Here is a 21,605-nt window from a genome sequence, read left to right as displayed (position 1 = left end):
GTCCAACAATTAACCCAGTACCACCATGTTCTCCAATAAACCATGCCCCCAAGTGCCACATCCACACACCTTTTGAACACTTCTAGGCATGGTGATGCCACCATTTCCTGGGAAATCTGTTCCAATCCTTGACAACCCTTTCAGTGAAGAAATTTTTCCTAATATCTAATCTAAACCTCCCCTGGTACAGCTTGAGGCCATTTCCTCTGGTCCTGTCATTTGTTACCTGGAAGAAGAGACCAGTCTCCCCCTCACTACACCTTCCCTTCAGGCAGCTGTAGAGTGAATGGTCCCCCCGAGCCTCTTTTCTCTCCAGGCTAAACAACCCCAGCTCCCCCAGCTGCTCCTCATCAAACTTGTTCTCTAAACCCTTCACCACCTTCATTGCCCTTCTTCGGACACACTCCAATGCCTCAATGTCCCTCTTGCCGTAGGGCACTCCAAACTGAACGCAGGGTTTGAGGGGACCTGCCGAGGCACACTGTTGAGTTACACTGCAGCTAGGTCTGAATTCAGGAAAGCACTACTGCAAAAGATCATCTGCCAGCATGTGTTTTAAACCCTGGACCTCAAGCTGAGCACATGCTGACAGTGAGCACTGTTTTGCATAAGTGCAGTCTCAATCAGTGCTGCCCATTTGATGTCTGCTCTCTCTCCAGTTCTGCCCACTGCTGTGAAAACAGTATTATCATGTATTTAATTCTTGGGAACTCAAGTTTCTTTCACATACCTATGAATAAGAACGTGTTTGTTTATACGTATGGATATACATGAGGGTGAAATCAATATCAAGAACCTGTGTCCTAATAAAGAAGTTAAATTTTAAAATTAATTTTACCCTGGATGAGTTATGAAAGTAAACTGAAAGGATGATAGAGGCTTGCTCAAGTGAAATGTGTTTGGTAATGCCAAACTCACAGAACCTGTGAGAAGTATTTAGGAGCATGGTTCCTTTTTCACATTTATTTACACATAGTTCAGAGCAATAGGAAGCAGAGAAGGAAATTAAATGGCTGTTTTTCTCAGGGAAAAGATAAGACAACACAGCTAGAATAGAAGGATGTCTTCCTTTCACACTCTTTATCTCAGCTTTTTTAATGTCAGTTATTTAGACATGGATTTTATCCTCAGGCTTTTCTGAGTGCCTTTTTTTTTCTTTTTGGTGAACTGGTGAGATTTTTTTCCAACAGTTTCAGCCAAAGGGGACAAAAAAACCCAATCAGCTACAAAAGTTCTACTTGGACAAAACAGTCTCAGATGAAACTCCCTGCTGCTTTGAACCTCACATAATCACTCGTGTACACAACAGGCGTCAGACACTGTCAGGTCACAGTTCCTAGCACATGTGTAAACAAGAATGGGAATTGCAAGCCTGCTGACTTTGAGTCCAGTATGTTCTCCTGAAGACAATTAACATGACCTGCTCTGACAGACCTGCATGTTACCACAGAGGCATTAAGAGTTTGAAAAAATTTTGATTAAAAGAAACCAAGAGGACTCAGTATTTTTGTTTCACTGAGTTTCTAGAATGACAGCAAAGAGGAGAAAGGAACATTTCCCCTGCAGACCCAACTAGGACTCAGACATGTTCACTGCAGTATTACGTAGTCTGTCATTCCTGACGCTGATTCATGTAGGCTCTCCATACTACCAAAAAAAAAAAAAAAAGAATTAAATAATGTTGTCTTGTGGTGAGAGGAGCTGGAAGCAGCACAAGGCACATGCAGTCTCTCTTCTCTGCAGGAGGCACTGGCCAAGCCCATGCAGTCCCCAGAAGTCACTGGTAGTGACTGGAAGAGGCATAGGTTGTGTATTGAGTCCGTGTGTGTACTCAGAGCATCGTTCCCTTCAAGGCTTGTTTGCAGTCCCAGCAACAGATGTTGGGATGTCTTTTCTCAACAAAAGCTCTATCCCAAATCAATATTGCAAATACCTCCTGCCCTCCCTTTTGCACATGGCAGCTGTACCTGAATCACTTGGAAAGCAACGAGTTGCAACTGGCTTTTATGAGGCTCTGCATGAGCAGCAGCTCTAACATAGGATCCTAAGCCTGAAATACGCTTCACTGGGCGAGGAAGAGTCCTCTGCAATACTCATTCACTGGAATAACTGATCAGCAAACCAAGCACCTCCATCAATAGTAACATTTTTCAGTCATTTAGCTGGATTTCAGTTCTAATGCTGAGATTTTACTGGTGTGGGGAGATGGGATCACTCTTCAAATGCAGCAGGAAAGCATAATTGCTTCTTCTGCAATCACAGGTCTGCTACAGCTTATTTTTTAACCCCTGGTATTATATGAATAAGTTCAATATTTTGGTAACTGTTCTAGTCAGCACAGGAACCTCAACCATGAAAAACTGAAAAAAAAAAACTTGTTAGTTCTTGTCAGCTTGGTTCTTATCTATACATATGTAAGTTCTAGACTGAGAATTGTATCGTGCATTCCATTTTGGTCACTGCTGCTCTCTTTGTACTCCAAGAACTCGTGGAAATTTTGCATCAACGAAACCAGATTTTCTGGAAAATATACTAATGTATACCCAAATAGGGAAAAACGCAAGAACAATCTCTGTTCAACAAAAAAGAAGGAGCTAAATTATGGTGTCCATTTTTTTGCCGTAAATAGAAAAAAACCCATTAAAATAAAGCCAGTGGAACTGTAGGAATGTAAAACTGAACTGAAAGCAGAAAAAACAGATTTCTAGTTCCAACTCGTTAAGAAAATAAACTGCTGCTTCAGTGTTTTAAAATGTCATCACCAAATACAAAGCACTCTCTCCTTGCTTCTTTGAGGTGCAAGGGCTACAGCACAGGAAAATAAAAGGATTGATGGTGGATTGATCTCCTTCTCTTCCTATTGAGAAAGTAAACATCCTCTAAACTATCTGAATGGCTGGGGACCTTATTAATAAGTCTTTTGAACTTCTGTTACCCCCCTGGAGTCTCTGGTGAAGCTCTGCCAATAGTTATTTAAAGAGACCAGGGGCCATGGCTTTAGTTGGTCTCCAGCAGGATGTGCACCAGCACTGTGAACATGAATCTTGAATGGAGGGGCAGGAGACAGGCATCAAGGAATAGGGATTCCAATCACTCACCAGGTGGGGAAAGCCACCTGCAGCAAGCCTGAGGTGCCTCCAGTCCTCTTTTTGTGTGGGGTGGAGGTGACAAGTTCTAGCCTGGGCTCCCTCTCACTACATCACTGCCATGCACCTTTGCAAAACCACCCCATCTCACTGGCACTGCTGGAGATGGTTTCACAGCTTGAGGTGAAAGAAGGGCACTGCCCCAGCTCACACTCTCTCTCTCAGGAAAGGCAACTTGCTTTGCACACTGGCAAAAGTCTCGCAGTGCCTGGGGCCGCCAGCCAAGAGCTTTCAAAGGCACCAAATTCTTCATTTCACTGAAGGAAGAGAAACACGCCCACAACAAATCTTAATAATCTCAGAGAACAAGCATGTGCCTTTATCATAGAGCACAACAAAAGAGCTCAGTTCTGCAGGCAAACCACAGAGCTTGGTGCTAAAGATCAAAGTTTTGTCATGTCAATGCACTGGAAGTTACAAGGGCTCCTTTCTCCACTTTTCACACCAAGGGCCACACCGAGTCTATTTCTTCACCATCCTTCCAGACACACACACCACCCCTGGTTCATCAGGAGATGAAGAGCTATAAACACCACTCTCTGCACCATCCAGCAAACCCAGGTCGATGCAAAGTACCTTCTGCCCTATTCCAAGGTGCTCCTGCTGCCCTCCAGCCCCTAGGGAGTGTAGTGCCAACCTGAGACAGGTTTGCTGAAGTAGTCAGGTGTGGTTACTCACACACATGAACTAACTACATTCAAACTGCTTGTAAAGCTACTTCTCCTGGAGAGGAAAACAAAAAAACAAACCCCAAGAAATTAATATGAAAGTAATTATGAAGAAAATGTACACAACTGTATAAACCAATATGCTGAGCTTCCATTCGTGTGCACTGGACAATTTGATTACTACAATTTTCTGAATAATTGAAACAACTCTGGTTTTGGAAGATTTTTCACTGTTATAGAGTTTTATCATAGTAAAAGAAATATTTATTTCAGAAATTTATTAATGAAAGTATTATTTCAGTTACTTATAATTCATCAGAGAATACAGCTGTATTATCTGCATTTATTATTTGTGGTAATGATGCATGATGCTTTAATAGCTCTCTGAAGCTGGAGAATTTTATTCCAAGAGCAGAAATGCCAAATTTCATCATGGGTTTTACAAGGTTGTGTCCTTTTTTAAACACAGAAAAATTTAAAAAAAAAAATTTTTTTTTTTCAAGATGGTGAATATATCCCAAATCAGGAGTCATAAATTGCCTCAAAAGTGGTTACAATGATTCATTTATTTTTAAGACTGTATGACTGGAGAGCAAAAAAAGAGCCAACACACAAACACTCACTCATTTCCAGCGTAATCTCTCCTTTTTGTGCTTTCAACTGCACCTATTTGCTGTCTCTCACTCTCCCTTGCTTTTGTTTTCACAAGCATCCACCCAAATTGCTCCCAAGCTAAGGCCTAGGTGCTAAGCCTCAATATTTTGATTGGCAGTTTTAATGGCAGTTATAAGTTCCTGGTAAACAATGTTAAAAAAAAAAAATGGCAGAAGTTCCATTCTTAATCAGTGCTGCTAAGCACCATTATAATTTTTCTGCTTTTATTTCTCATAACTATCATAATTTTTCTAATTTTGACACAATCTGGTTTGCCCAGAACTGCCTGGCAAAGGCACACCATCCCTACAATCAGCTCTTTGGTGACAGAGCAACAGAAATGCATCAGTTACTTTATAAACTCCTATTGTGAAATGTTGTCTCAGAGCTACCTAACACCCGTGTGCTGATTGCATCATTAATTTGGGTAGTTTTCATATGACTGCTATTAGAGAAGTCAGGCTAAAAAAAAAAAATCTATGCCTACTGGAGAAAGTCAGAGACTGAAGCTTGTATTATCCATGGCCTGTTAGTCTGTCACTAACACCTTTCTTAAACTGTTTCATAAACAATAAAAAATTGTAAGCTGTTGTGGCAGGCTCCAACACCTTGCTCAGGTTCTAGGATGCAACCGCCTCCTGAGACATTCAAAAATATAAGTGATAAATAACTAAAAGCAACACAAATAATACTGCAATAAATGTGGAGCCTTCTCATGCAAACAAGATTGATGTGAAGTGTCATAGTGAGTAGCAAAAGAAAAAGGATGAATTTTAAAATTTCAAATAGGTTACTGCAGGGATGAAGGAAAAAAAAAAGAAAAAAGATTTGAAAATACAACAGGGAACAGTTTGAGATCCCATATTCAATACTATCAAGAAGCCTTTGCAGAATAAGGAGCCTGGCACCCCATATATCTTCAAATAAAGAAAAGTGGTCTTGTCTGTATGATTATCTGCACTCTTCTTTTCTCTAGCGTAGTTTTATTGACTTAAATGGAATTACAGCAGAAATAAAAGCTACCTAACATCACAGCTGGGGCTAATGTTCTTTGTAAAATTATGACTGCAATATTCAGTCAGCAATTAAAGAAACTCATTTCAGACACGTAAACTATACACTTGCCCTTTATTATTTGTAATGAATCAATTGGCTGTGCCAGTAAGAATACTTGCAAAGACTTGTTGAGCACACGGACTTGCAAAATGTTTTGGTAACATGTAGTCACTGAGGTCCAAACTGAGGTTCACTGAGCCAAACAGAGTAACCTCAGACCCTTTGCCTTACGTTCTGCTGCCTACATTTTAGCATTAACTAAAATTCAGGGGTAGAGATCTAAGGAGAAGAAAGGATTATTTGATATGAAGCTTTGAGTAGGATAAGAAGGAAAACTGTTCCAAATTCCAGGATGCTAAAGCAACCTCAGGGTGGACATGTGCTAATCACATGGTGTTCCTGCACTATGGTGTCCATGTGAATGTCTGTCCCTTCCCTGTGCTAGCATGATCCATGTTATTTCTGTACTTCCAACAGAAACTGGTTTCCCCTTCTTGAGTACTTCTGTATTAAATACTGAATAGGTAGATCCTGTCTGTGGGAATTTCATCATTATATGTGATAATAACACAGGCCTGAGCAGGAGACTTTTAGTTGGCATAGAAACTAAGACGTACACAACAAAACTAACAGAGTATAGTATAACTGACTATATGGAGACCTCATGGAACCCATCACTGCCTTACACCTCCAGCTGCACAGGAAGATCAAGAATTACTGACTAGTCACAGCTGCTGCCATGGCATTCACAGCAGGAAGCGACACAGGACTGCCATGTTATACTGGCTGTGCTGTCATTAACATCGTATCAAGCCTCTCCCCAAGCTGTTTTTATGCCAGGGAGACCCTGCTACTGGCCCAGGAGACAGCTACAGGAAACTTGGGACAGTCTCTCCCCCTCGTGGCGAAAGCCCTCAAACCCTAAGTGCTCCAAGGAGCCTTCTCTGCCTAGAGCTTATCTCGAGACTTTGAGAGACTACTTAAATCACAAGGTTTCACTCTCCTAATCTGCCTGCAATGTTGCTTGTGGCATCTCACAGCTGTTCTGTCCATAACACCAGTAACTGAAACACGTTTTAACCAGCTGGTAATGCAGGGTTGGGATCCCACTGAAAAGCAACCAGACATAAATTAATTCAGAGAACAACCATGTCATGGATTCTCCAGAATTTCCTTGTGTACTAGACTGAATTTTTCTCACCTCAATTTTACATAAGTAAACAGTCCACAATCCTCCTCTTATTAAGATCCTCAGAAGAATGGAAACTAAGCAATAAAGTATTATTTTAAGAACACCTTTATAAGACTTTGTTAAGATATGGAACACAACACTGCAATTAGGAAGTCTTTGGGACACCTGTTTTCATTCTGCTGTCATGGGACGCATTTGACAGCACATGTGCCATATTCCAAGCTTCAGATTCCCAGGGCAGGGAGGACTGACAGTTCTTGGCTCACGCAGAGACGACATACCCACAAAGGCTAAAAACATTTCTTTACAGCCTCCTGGGGAAAGAAGAAATTACCTCAGCAAGTCTTGAGTGCTTGTGAACGTTCTCTCCTTTCTGCACGCTGGGAGCAAGCTGCTGCAGCACTCCTCGGCTGCTCGTGAGGGCACGGGTCAAGCGGGCAAACTTCCCCCAACCTTGAGAAAACATGCAAGATTAGACACATTACCAAAAAAAGCTACAAGCGTACCTCATAAAACCTCTTACAACTAACGGGGGGAAAGAAGTTAAAACAGAGCAATCTGCTTTAATTCTGACCAGAAGGGAGTATAATTTAACCAAGCACCAGATAAAAGCAAGCCAGAAAATAGGTGTCAGCATGGTACTGTAATAAAACCCATGACTGCTGTGACTTTGTACTCAATGACTCTACAAAAGTACTGCTACATGAACTGCATATTTTGCAAGGATAAATGTCCACTATACAATAATCTCATATTAAATCTAATGACCAGATTTGGATCTCGCAGCACTGCAGAAGACACTCCAGACTAATCAAGATGTAAGACTAGAGTCGTGCACCATGAAAATTACAATTGTCTGTAACAGAAGTGAATCTGGCCTCAGATGCATCAAGCATAGATCTGGAATAAGAAGAGAAATATACATAAGATAATAAAAAGCAGAGCAGAAAAGCAAAACAAAATCATTAATTTTACCCTCTCTAAACAAAAGGGGGAATATACTGATAGATTTTCTCTAACTCTAATTAAACATTTAGCAGCTTCTGGCAGAGAAGTCATATGCTGAATTTTAATTCGGAATATTTTTTACAGTGATTTCAAATACCCCTCAAAATAGAAGACCATCAATGACAGTCAAAAGAGCTAGCTACAACTATAATTTTTATGAGCAGTACTTTGCCATAACAGAAAGTCAGGCAGAGTATGCATCTGGATATTTTTGGTATACTGAAAGGAAAGTATCAGTGCCTTTACTCCTGATCTTGAAAAATGCTAGCACCGCCTGGGAGCTGTTGAGCTCCTACTCCTCATCTCCTACTCCAATTAAGGATGCTCAGCACTTTGATGATTCACTCTATAATGAGAACCTGGTAGGGAAAACGTCCCCTACACAGCTTTCTTGTAGACTCCTTTTAGGTACTGGAAGGTGCTATAAGGTGTCCCCAGAGTCTTCTCCTCTCCAGGCTGAGCACCCACAACTCTCCCAGCCTGTCTGCACAGCAGAGGTGCTCCAGCCCTGTAAGCATCTTCGTGCCCCTCCTCTGAACTCACTCAACAGGCCCTTCTTACGCTGGGGGACTCGGAGCTGAGTGCAGTACTCCACGTGGGGTCACATGAGATTAGAGCAGGAGAATCATTTCCCTTGACTTGCTGGCCACGCTGCCTTTGATGCATCCCAGTATACTTTATGAGCTTCAAGTGCATCTCGCCCAGTCATGTCCAGCCCCTCACCCGACCCAGGTGCAGGACTTCACAGGTGGCCGGCCCGACGAGGCCCGAGGGCGATGCGCTCCAAGGGGACCCGGGCAATCGGCCTCTCCGGCCCCGGGAGGGAGCTGCTGCGGGACGGGCGATCCGGGCGATCCGGCGCTGGCCGTGGTGCTGACGCGGGACGAACGGGGCTTGTTCGCAAACGTCGGCCCCGGACAGAAACAGAACAGACCACGGAGTTCCAGCTTCACCCGGGAACTCGAAACCGGCCTCCCTTACCAGACGCGAAATGTTTCTAATGCCAGATAACATAGACAGCTCCTTTTACCAAATCAAACCAGATTGATGGAGAGGGCATTTTCCTAGAAGATTCAAAACCTGAGGACAAACTTTCAGCGTGCATTTTCTTCCAAACATTGTTCTAAGATTTGGGCTACTTGGACATAAACAGAAAGAGGATGAAAAGGAAGCACCTCACTTGAGCTTTCTTGCACAAAAGCACTGCCAGACAACGCTGTGGCACGATTTGTGGCTATGAATGCAGAGCACTTCCCAAGAATCATCTCCTTTTGAAAGGTAGAGCTTAACCCATTCCTCTCTCCTCAGCATCCCCTGTAAGCATCTCCTGTGCCCTCACTTGTGGCTGCCTAAATGGCACACAAAAGAACTGTTCCCACCAACACTGGATCCCACCCTCTACTCCAAACTCTGATCTGAAAGCAATTATAACTGTTCTAGGCAAGAGATTGTGTCACAAGGCGGTGCTTTTCAGCTTGGCTTTTTAAACCAGCATGGATACAAATTGGGAGTATGTACCCTAATTCCCTCCACACACAGGGTACCACACGTGGGAGCCCAGCTTGGAGATATACCCACCACTGTGCCATGGTGTGCCTAGAACCAGGCACTGAATCAATGTGCAGTGTGTGTGAATTTCATCTTTAGAACAGAACACTCTCCTCCTTGAATTGCCTTTGTGAAAGAAAAAGATAAAAATGTGGCAACTCCAACATACAGTTAAACCTGCAGGTTGTGGCATAGGAAAAAGAAAATAAAAATTAAATGGAATGCCAGTACTAGACCTTTTGAATGATAACATCTCCAGTAAAGCCTGAAAAGACAGCAGTACCTGTTGAATTTATTGCAATTTTCCCTCCAGAACCCTAAGGACAGTCACAGCTGACAGCAGGTCAGATATCTATCCAACAAAGATGGGTCAAGTAAGCCATAGGACTTAAGCCATAGGACTGAACACAAACACTAAATTTTAAGGGTCAGGGAGCTTTCCAAGACAAGGAACTAAGCTTCAAAATGGTGTGAGAATATATTGGTGTCAGTCCTGCTAGAACAGAGGAACCAGATGATATGGATTAGGAGTTTTCTTTCAACACAAGCAGTTGGTATAGCCCTACGTACATTGTTTTCCTCTAGAAACAAAGAAAATATAAATTAAATTTAAAATCTAATGATCCTAGGTGGTTCTAATATAGGCATATATATTCCTCAAACGAAATAAGCTCACATAGCAGAGAAGACAGTTTGGAATTCAGGAAGCAAATATAAAGCTGGAAACCACCCCATGGCAGTGCTTGCCTGTGCCCCATCTTTGATTCTAATCCATTTTTATCATTTTTTGGTCTCCTTTTTCATTTCTGCAGAAAATATCATGCAGGGACAAAGCAATGTGACGACATTAAAACATCTCCAGCTTCAAAAGGATGGGAAGTCTTCAAGATTAACAGCACTGATTACACCACCCCTGCATTCCATGATGTTCTTCCAGCTTTCCACCATTTCTTCGCAAAGAGGTGAATAGAAATTGCTTCTCGTAACACCCAAGACAAGATGATTACAAAAGCTGTCCCCTGAGACTTGTTTCATGTGGAAATATGGCACTGAAATATACTTTTGTGCTGCAGTATTTAACTCATCAAAACTTTTAAAGCATGAAGTTTCATTTAACAATGGCCTTAAGCTGAAGAGGCCAATTTTCTAATATTTTAAGAATTAAAAAAATAAGTATTTTTAAGTAAGTTGATACTCAACCACAACAGCATTTATTATTTATTTGTAGGTAGCTATTTATTTCCTACCACTCTTCTCAATTCAATCCTAATAACTCAAGAATTCAAACATTAGGAACTGTGGCAGTTACAGAACCCTTGTTACCACGTTGTTGATCCATGACTTACACAATTCCTAGAGTCAGAACAAGAAGCCATTGTCTGCTAGAGAACAAGCTTGTTTGTCCACGGGTCTATTGTTCTGTGTAAATGTGAATAAATCAAGATTCCAGCAGCTCTTTCCTCCACTCAAGCCACCTTTGTATTCCAACACATGAAAGATCCTTGCTTGCATCCATGAAGCTTCTCTGCAGTGCTCCTTCTCTTTGAAACCACATGACTAAAACAGTATTATTTTTCCATCTGGACTGGGAAAGCATAGCAAAGACTTTTAATATACTCACTACTTCCTTTTCATTTGTTTCCTTTTTTTAAGAAAACATTTCATCCAGATGAAAGCAGAGTGTATCTTCATCAAAATATTTCAAACACTGGCTCTGTTCATATAAATACATCTTTAAAAACAGAACCAAAAATCAGACAGCAACCAAAAAAAACCCCAAAAAAGCAGAAACAAAAAGGAAAAAATAAAAGGAAATGTGAATTTTTTCCCTGAATTAAGATGAAGGAGACAAAATGTTTTTTTGTGTCTGTACTCCTGCATGTTATGCAAAGGACAGCTCAGCTGCAAAATGAAATAAAGCATCTTCTGCAGAGGAGATGGCAACTGATGATTGCTACAAGGCACAGAAGGCTACAATATCTTGGAGGAAAACAACCATTCGCTATTTGATTCAGTGATGTTGAATTTGACCACCTCTTTCTAGAAAAACAAAGTATCAAAAGCAAAAATTAGGATCCAAAGAATTGTCTCCTAACTCTTATGAGACTGCATAGATGCTCCTGAATATGTTCACATTGTATTCATACATTCCAAACCTGTTCAGGCAAACTGCTAACGAGCTACCCAGAGAGCAAGCACAGTTTCTATGTGTCTGCACAAATAACTGTTTTGCATAAAATGATGCATTCCACTTTATACACTATTCTCAAGCATCTCATACTTGGTGTGTTAGATGTCAAACCAGGAGAGACATATACAGACAAAAATGCATTAATTCCAAATATAGCATATACTTTAAAATTCAGCTAAGAAGGTGACCTACCACTTGACAAGCCAAATTTAGCTATGTTATAGCTTGATTTTGCCTTCTATTCAAGTAAACCTAGTTTCCCTGATTTTTTTAAAGGGGCAAGCATACGGGAAAAAGTGGAAAGAAGTTGTTTAAAAATATTATCAGCATCACTGACACACTATTTTTAAGTGGTTTTATTTAGAACACACTATTTTTAAAGCTGCTGCATTTTAAAGCAAGCTTACTTACCTTCCATGGCAGTCATAAAATAAACATCTTCTAAATTAACTGAATCAATTAACGAAGACTACAAGAAGTCTACTTTTTATGTGACTTTAGAAATATTTTCTAGTTTCATCAATTCCAATGTCTGACATTATTAATCAATAAAAAAAAAATTATTAAGCATGAAAAATGGTACTGGGACCTTCTATCCCTCTGAGTCACCTTCAGATAAAAGATGCCTATTCATCTTTGTGTAGTCAAACACCTGCCATTACAGCTCTACACTTTTCACTCAAGGAGCTGCATCATTTGCAGCTGAACAATCAGGCTTGAAATTGCCAGCAGGTGACAGAAAACCAAGATACACCACAGCTAAGCAGGCTTAGCCTGACAGATTAGTTGCTCTTTATGTAGTACAAGAACATGATCGATTTAATGTTTTTTTCTACATAGACATACAGGCATTGATTTTGAAAAACTTGAATACTTATCTATAATCTTCTGCAACTGTGCAAATAGCACATTTTATTAACATATATCTGCATCTACAGGCAACCTATTACATATTAAGTACTCATATGCATAGGAAACTGATTTCACATACAAACACAGTAAAAGAAAAGTACTTGCTAAGCTGACTGAAGGTGAAAGAAGAAAAAAGAATTGATTCAGCAATCAGTTTTCAGTTCACAGTTTTAGTTTTTCAGATTGAGAGTTCATTTGGGTTGAGAATATGAGAAACACTACAAAGAAAATTGCTGTCTTTCAGAATCATGCTACAAAGTTCCTGTGTAACATTGTACACAGCACAGAGAATATGCCCTCTTCAAAGCTCATGTCTGTTAAAGTAATGGTTCTTAGAACAAGCCAGTACAATTTTACCTTTTTTAGATTTTCCAAAAACATTTTTTCACTCTGTGAATCCTAGTGCCTACTACAGATGATTATCTTACACTCCATACCTGTCTTTTCTTCCCCTCTCTCACAGTATACAATTGCACAGTAAGATCTAGTACTAAAGACATGGACACGCATGTAAAAGTCTCTTTGACAAATCAGCTCTTCCAAGAAATTGCTTATCTAGCCATGAAGTGACAATACAACATCACACACCCAAATTCCAAAGCTAGCCTACAGCAAGTAAGTTATGGAAGAAAAATCGATAAATTAAGGATGAAAACAGAAAATGCAGTTCCATTTATATCCTGCTTGATTTGTGTATAAAGTGACTGACAACTCTTTACCAGCATGAAACTTCGGCAGTTTTATTAATTTTAGGAGATCCAGAAATAATATTTGGAAGACTCATTTAGTGCACAAGCCCTTCTGTACATAAAGACATGGCACTCAGGGAAGGAGTGCACTGTGAATCAGTGGCCTCTAAATAATACATTCAGTTCTTCTGTTTGCAACCTGTTAGTCACTTTGCCAGTTTCCATGGGCCAGAGGGAGAAATTTTGCTTATCATGAATTCCTCTGCAAATCCATGCACTCAAGCGTAGGTTTAGTGCCTATACTGCTGGAGATTTGCAACTGCTGAGAATTACCATGCTCACTGCAAGAACAGCATAACTTCAAGATCCAAAGGAGATTAAAAAAAAAATAATTAGCATTCCCTTTCTTTAATATATTTGAATGGAAAACAAAAATGTTAGTGTTTCTTTGTGTTGAAAGTGAAGGACAAACTGCCTATCTCTTCCACATAAGGGAACTCCTGTGAAAGCAAAAAGACACAGCTACCGCTCCTGAGTGAAAGTCCTGCTTAACAACTGACTAAATGAAGCAAGGGCCTTCACTACTGGCAAATAAATGAGAGCCAGCTTTACTGCATCATGCTGATTTATCTGTGCTGTCACTCCTCATCAGGATACAGTGAGGACCACTAGGCAGGGAAAAAATACTGTAGACTTTCTGACAAGGTAAGTTTTTTAGTTTTATTGAAGCAATAAGGAACCAAACAAATAGCATTAAAAAGAGAAAAAAATTACCCCCATAGCCTGGAAGAGGGTATGTTTGTCACGGTTGAACTTCCTTTTTCATGGTAACAGGTGTTTCCACTTTGAGAAACTATGTTTTTAAAGAATAACATTTTGAGGATAAATGTAAATCAGTTCATCTTCACAGTAAGTTTCCTGTTTAATTTTATACTACAAATATTATTAAATACTACAAAAATGCAAACAACAGAAGAACTTACATCCTTTTTTACCCCAGAGGACACAAGTCCCTGTAATTCACCATAGGGTGCAGAAGGTCTATTTCTGACAGGATCTGAACCTGAGTGCAAGTTTATGCTGCTGTCACAGCTGAGTTTGCTTCCAGGTTTCCAGGCTGTAGCTCAGCAAAGGGTTAAGAGCAGAACACTGCAGTGCTACTTCACTCACCAGGACAGCTTGAACCTGATTCCACTTAAGATAGCTGGAATCTCTTCACATAGGCTAAAGGAAACTAGTCCAGAACTTTAACCTAAGAAATCCCATAATAATGGCAAGTAACATCAAGTCAGGCAGAATTAAATTATTCCGATCTTTGCTAGACTCAGCCAGGGTTAATTCCTCAGTTTTTGCATACAGCTTCACACACAATTTGTACAGGGCTGTTGAGCAACATTGTGAATGCTTGAAGGCTATGCTGGAGAGTGGGTTAGTAACATATTTAAAAGGAAGAACAGTACCTATTTACCATGTAAACGGGGCTTTCTGAAGCACTTGGGGCTTTCATTAGCAATGACCCTTTCCAGTGCAGGCCAGAGCAATTTCACTAAAGAAACCAGCAACCATTTCTTGCACAAATGCCATCCCCAGTGGAACAGCTACACGCTATTTTAACATTTAATTCTTTGGCTTGGGTATTTAAAGGACTTCAGCTCTTTCAAGACCAGGGCAAACAAACAAAAGTAGCATAAATATGTAATTGTGAAAAAGACCAACCTTTACATGAATCATCCTCAATGGGCTGCTTGAAAGCCGTTATGTCATTGAAAGTACAAAGAAATAAAACCACTTTATCCTGCTCATTTCGAATTGGAGCAATTTTCACAAAGAACCAGACAGGTGTTCCTGGAAATAAACACATCAAAGAGTTGGTCAATGGCAGGCAGAATAGTAAATGTGCCAGTTTAGATGTTTACATCTCAAATCAGCCATCTGTAAAAGTATCTTTAATGTTGGCTCTTTTCACAAACACCTATTAGGAAAAATAACAAAGCAGCAGCAAAGTTTGTTATTTAAGTTCTCTTATTTAAGAGCTCTGTCTCTGCTTAGCTTTTTAATCTTCAGGAATCACTCTATTTCTGAACGTCACCTGCAAAGTTAACACTTGAAATTAAGAACTGCCTTGTGATCTCCTGAAAGGACAGTCCCACGTATGTGCAAAGGCTGCACACAACAGTGTCTTGCTGGTTCTGTGCAGGATTTGAGACCAGGCCAGCTGTGCCTAGGACATGAGCATAACACAGAGTCTCAACTCAAGAACATGATCAGTTTGGTTGACTTTATAATTCCCTGCCAACAGGGAATGCCCTAAAAAAGACCATGCCCTAACTACTATGGTAGCCTATGTCAAACTTCAGAGACAGGCTCCAGGAGCTCTGGTCTAGCCTGTAAATCCCCTCATGCAACCCTTCCCAAGCTGCCTTCCAGCTTGCCTTGTCCTGAGCCTCCCAATCCCCCCTCAGTGTGAAGCAAGACTCAGCTGAATTCAGGAGAGAACCAGGCATAAGGACCAGAACACAAGCTATGGATGGGATCAAAGTTGTCCAGCACAGAACTGCACCTTTCTAATTACTGCAGTAGGTGATCTGCTAATGAAAACTGCTTGACAGATTAAAGCCTACACATAGCAGAAAAAGGTGGTCCCACAATACGACCCTTCAGATGCTGCTGCCATCTCTCCTTTACCTCTATCCACACAGATCATCTCGAGTGGAGAATCAGTCAGCCCTGCCTTTCTATACTTCTGGCAGTTCTGCTGAGACTGCTGAGAAGACCCTAGTGATACCAATAAAGTTCCATGTAACACAGCAGTGTCTACCACTTGTTTCACAGGACTCACCGCACTGATTTTGGTGATATTTGAGTAAAAGCTGATTGGAGGGCTCAGAACAAAGCATTTGGCTACTGTATGTGATAACATGACCTCCCTGAAGGCAGCATTTTTAAGTCTGCAGTCTTTAGACATAAAAAGATGACTTCTCCAACTCTGAGGTACAGGGCAATAGGGACACTCCAGATCTGAGCCCTCAGGGAGTTCGTACCTGGGTTTTCAGACTGCCTCTACACCCTCAGTGATGATGAAAACAATTCATCATTGCTTTTGCAAGCACAAGAAGTAAGAGACAAAGTGAGGATTTAGGCTTGCTTGCTGTGAGCAGCATTTTTCTTACATGTCCCTTGTGAGCTATGTTCGGAGAGAAGGGTCTACATACCAGGGGCCAAAATAAGATCAGGATCAGCAGGAGCTTGATCCTCTGTGAAAGCCAGAATAAAGAGCACCACACAATTTTTGTCACTTATGTAGCAAAGTCTATTTTAGAAAGAGTGACCTTAGAAGACTATTCATTTTTTTTCTCAGTCACAGGACCCTCCTCCATGCTAGTGATCAGATTCTCTTTCCCCTGAACTGCTCAGTATCTTAACGTGAGCACATGGTATGTTTCATGCAATAGTTTTTACTAACAAGGGCAACTTGTGTTTTCTGGCTGTGAAAGGGTCACAAGAAAACCCCAGGTACCTCACAAGTTACTGTTCAAAAAAGGAAGCAAAGGCAGCTTTTTTTCCAGGTATGTTAATATAAGGGAGGTTGTTGCTACCAGTGCCTCACCTGGCTGTTTCCCAGCCTCAGTGCTGAGCAATCTTTTCTGGCTACAGAAAGATAGGGCATCTCCAAAACCCATGGACAACTTCCATAAACGAAGTTCAATTCCTAAGGCTCCCACTGTGCCTGCATAACACACAGGCAGTTTCAAACCCTGGCTGAGATTCCATGCCATATGTACAGCCACTTCTACAAACAGCAGGGTCTATGATGCATGGAGGCCTCTGCTCAAGAAGCAGAGAAATCCAGATGGAATCACTGGTGGCCATTTCTGAAATATGCTGAAATATGTCTGCATGGCAGAAAGTATTCAAGGGTCAATATATTTTTTTTAAAGAGGTAGCATTCCTGAACAACCCCTTCCAAAAAAGTATGAGCAAACAAACATGCTAAGTGTGAAAAAAGATTCAGCTAAGTAACTGTGCCAGTAAAATCATCACTAACTTGCTAATGAGCTTAGAAGACACTGCCACAAAGCAGCCAACAGCAATTTTCTAGCCAGTAACACCCTTTACACTACCCTTTCTCAAAAGCTCCTAAAATTGTCTATCTCAATTTCTTCTTGCCTACTTGTTTTTCCCAACTTCACATGGGAACTATTCTAAGGCTGATCAAATCTGTATCCTGCTTTTACAGAGACTCCTTGGTGACTAACTGCTTTTCATTTTACCCACTTCAACGCCCTTCACTAACACTGCAACTTTTTAATCAGCCAGGATCTCCATCTATAGCCCTGCTTTTTGATCTCTATCTACATGCGCTTTTTTAGATTAAGGATTTTTTCCCCTCCCCAAAACCACTTTGTATTGCCTTACTACTTCAAGCTACAGCCATTCTGCTATGGGCTGCTCACATTATTAACCTTCATAGCATTGAGGCTGAATTACATGCTCAGTTTCTTCTCTGCCTCTCACAGTTATAAAAGCTTACTACCGTGCTTTTGAAGATGCTGTACTCAACACAGAAAGGATGCAATTCACCCTCTTATTCTGGCTATTTGTCAGATGCATGATGTCATCTTCCCTTTATGGTTATGCTATAGTATGTTGTTGCAGGAGTTTTCTAACATGTTCTGAATGCAGCAAGAGGACTTTTCCCAATAACCTGCCGAAGGCTGCTGCAGGGCAAGGAGCTTTCATCAGCAGAGTTCTTACTTCCTGACTCCCTTGACTCCCACTCCTGTGCTGCAATATTTACAGGAAGAAGGAAGACAAAACACTTTTTTACCTAGAACCAAGTGTAGAACTTAGTGAGGTGTCCCACAGTCTAAAAGAAAGAGCCAGATGCCCTCGACAGCTAAAGTAGATGTGTTTGCTGAAATGCACTATTTGGGTACCCTTGTAATTTCCTGAGTGCCACAAACAGAATGCAAAATCAAGATGGCATGCACGGCTTGCAGAAGTCATCTTCCAGTTTGGGATCTACACAGTAACACTGTAACAGCAGAAACAAGTAGAAGGAAAATTCTGCCAGGCCATGTACCTGCTTCCACAACATTGTATTTTCCCTGCAGTGTATTCCCTAACATCTTGTCAGTGTCTCTTGTGAATAGGAGAAAAGTGGACCTAAAAATACAGTCATGAGGTGAGTGCTCACAGTGCTGGGTTACATGGGCTTTCCACAGTGCTCTGCAACCAGGAGCACATTCACAGCAGAACTGGGACCTGAACTGTGGGAACACACCAAATGGCTCAGCCAAGAAGTGGCCATGCTCAGCTTTTGTCCCACATACTGGTTTAATTATCAGAAGAATTTTACTTTTTAAACATTAAACAGTTTATTTAACTATTAAACAGGAAAGCCAAAGTATAAACTACTTATAAATCAGGTCGGAAACTAGAATTTCAGGGTCCTACAGGCAGCCCTCATGCTCTTGGTGTCAAAGCCAACATCCCTGCTCAGCCAGACAACCATGACTAGCAAGAGGCACAAACAAGGCCATTTTAATGAAAAATGTGATTTTCAGATTCTGATTTTCAAGTTATTCAGGCAGCGAAATTGCAGCATGTTCCAGAGTTCTCACAGCAAAAAAGAGTAACTTCCCAGTCTGCACTGATGCACAGCCACACAGAAAGTGTTTACCAGTGTTTCCAACAATACATCTACTTCCATTTACATTTTCTGTTTAGTCCTGGCAACCTCTCTCCCTGGTAAAGTTCAGTGATAATACCAGTGCACAAACAAAAAAGTAAACACTCATGAGCTACATTGGCTTCTGTTAGATTTGGAATCAGCAGTGAAAGAATCCAGAGTTTGTCTAGTGGCATAGGACCAATCATGCTAGAAAAGGGAATGTCCCTTCAAAGCTGCAGGACAAGCAGTGTGAACGACTGAGAAGAAATGAAAATCTACAATGAATGCCTGATAGTAGCCATAGGACCAGCCTGGCTCGTGGTACCAAAGTTATGAAGCCAATCCAGAATTAACAGGTGCAGCTCTTGATAGGCTTTTATGGCCTGAGCACAACACTGAGGGTGTTACCTTAAAGCAAAGACTATTTTAAGAGCTGTGATACAAGGCCCATGTCTTCTCCAGACTAACACACCATAAATGTCTGCACGCCTTTCAATTTCCCATCTGAAAGACAAATACTACTCTCTCTTCCTTCTCCTCTTTTCCAGTCCTGTGTCTTCCAGCAATATGTGCTCAGTCCCTTGCTGGGCAGGAACACCAGCATTTAACATAATATTTAACTTTGGTTGAAGTCTTTCAGAAATTCTTACAGCATCAAAGTGAAAGAGGTCTTAAAGGTCTATTCCAGCTTCTCTTGGAGCATACCACTGAGCTCTCCTAAGTTTTCATTCCTGCCAAACAAAAAGAGCCTAGATGAAAATCAAAATCACTCTTTAAATATGCTCTTTGCCCATACCTTGAGCCATTTAACCAAAGAGGCCAACTGTTTTTCAAAACTACAAAAAGCACAGTTTAAATAAAACTGCAGTACACAATTTTTCTTTCCACTAATTAAACCAGAATTAATTTATAAATACAATGAAAAAACCATGTTTTGACAATTCAGCTGACATCTTCACTGCCATTAATGAATGGGGCAAGTTTCCTCTAAGAAGCACAACCTCTGCATTACTTGATCATGTCTCAGTCAAACAGTCATCAGACACCTACTGCCCTGAAGGAAAACAGGCGAGCAGTATGGATAGAAAAGTATGGAAGCACGTGCCCTGTCTCCATTGATTCCTACAAGCAGCAATGCAGACAGCACGACTTAAGTTATACAAACAGCATGGCTGACCATTACAGCCACCCCTTTTAGGGTTTCACTTATCCCAAGTACTCAGTATGAGATTGTTTCTCTCTATCCCACACAGACAGAACAGTTTGCCCAATGTCCAGCTAGCAAACCAGCTGATGAGGTGTGATCAGAGAGAGTTTGGCAAGCCACTGTACCCACCCAGATTTTAACCAAGTGTTCAGAGAAGCCTGTGATATTTGACCATGCAAGACAAAGAACAAAAGTCTTCCTATAGACTCTAGCTTGGAGCAGAGAGCATGTACCACATGAGAACAGACCAACTCAGTGTGCAGCTCACTCTGTGCCAACAAGAATGTACCTTTAAATACATTCCCAGCACTTTTAAAGCTGTTACCTTCATGTCTTCTCTACCTGGTGCTGGGATGCTGTGGCACCTAATGCTTCCAAAGGTCAGATCTTTACATGCTAAGATAAGGAAAAACAATTTTAGTCCCCAAAGGTGGAATTGCTACTCACAAGGGTTATCCTATGACACTGAAACAACACAGCAGAAAACAAGGTTCAGCACACACCCTTGTACCGCAGTAGTGCTGACATGGTTCACCCGATCCTGAGTTCTCTGAAGAACAGAACATGAGTATAAGGAAGACACAGTAAAGTCTTGAGATCTTCTTTCCATTTACCCCAGAAAATACTTAAGGATTACTACTGGGAATTCAGTACATACTTGTGGAGATGACAGCAGATCTTGCTTGCCAACACATTTGAAGTTGACAAGATCAATGGGAATTACCAGTTTTATGAGTCCAAAATATTTAATTTGACCTTGCTGAAGGTAACTGAACTCACACAGATGGATTTCACAGGAGATGCAGGTGTGCATACTGCTTGACAAATAATGGAGCTACACTTCAGTGAGAGGTCGAGGAGGATATATGTCACTTGACTCCAACACCCTCATTATTCTTTCCTGCTTCTGTTCCCATGCAATGATATGGGTTAGCAAAGGTTTCCATCTGGAGACACTATAGACACAGCACACACAAGATGGTTTTAACCAGTAACAGTTATGAGAAACTCTTTAGTGGTGAGCAAACACAGGTCTACCACCCTGAAGTGAATTTTGCTGCCTACAAATTAGGATGGGGTTGTTTCCTTTTGAACGTCTATAGAAAGCACTGGTCCCAAAGATAAATGCAAGTAGAATCCACCAAGTCACTATTTTAGGCTTATTTGTCATTCTCTGACATCTGAAGGCTTTCTAATACACTGGGGGAAGAAGGGAGAAGGAAGGAGGGGAGAAGACTGTGCAAATGTTAAAATGAAAATTTTAAAAATCAGACAAATAAACTCCCCGCCCCGCCCCAAACTCACAGTATTAAAGTTGTTAAACATTCAAGCACCCAGAAAACAGGGAAGTGAACCCCAGCACAAACTGAAAGTGCATCCCAGCCTTTGGGACTCTCACCACAATATGTTTACTCAGCAGAGAGCTACTGCTCTACAAAACTGCTTTGCAGTGTGCAAAATAGTTACCTACAGCCAACCCAGCATTCTGGCAAGCATTCTGCTGGTCCTATCTGTAGAGAACTTCTGAGACAAAAAAAATAAAGCTGTCTTAACACCCTCTCTGCAGCACAGCTGCAGACCATAAGCAGTGGCAATGCCTCTGCTCAGACAGGGGACACTTGAAGACTCTTTCTAACTCTTGATGCACTTCACCTTTGAT

General features: G+C 41.1%; 1 protein-coding gene across 1 annotated transcript in view; it reads right to left on the bottom strand.

Annotated features, from left to right (window-relative positions):
* Positions 1-21,605, bottom strand: part of KCNH1 (potassium voltage-gated channel subfamily H member 1) — a 177,329-nt gene that overhangs the window by 141,163 nt on the left and 14,561 nt on the right. The window contains exons 4-5 of the mRNA XM_039569735.1: positions 14,781-14,909; positions 7,051-7,169 (exon numbers count right to left, since the gene is read on the bottom strand). Coding sequence (XP_039425669.1) covers positions 7,051-7,169; positions 14,781-14,909 — 248 coding nt within the window. The remainder of the gene's footprint in view (positions 1-7,050; positions 7,170-14,780; positions 14,910-21,605) is intronic.

Source organism: Corvus cornix, chromosome 3, assembly GCF_000738735.6.
Source record: "Corvus cornix cornix isolate S_Up_H32 chromosome 3, ASM73873v5, whole genome shotgun sequence".
Classification (NCBI taxonomy): Eukaryota; Metazoa; Chordata; class Aves; order Passeriformes; family Corvidae; genus Corvus; species Corvus cornix.
Note: the sequence above shows the minus strand (reverse complement) of the source record. Positions and strands in the feature narration are given on the sequence as shown.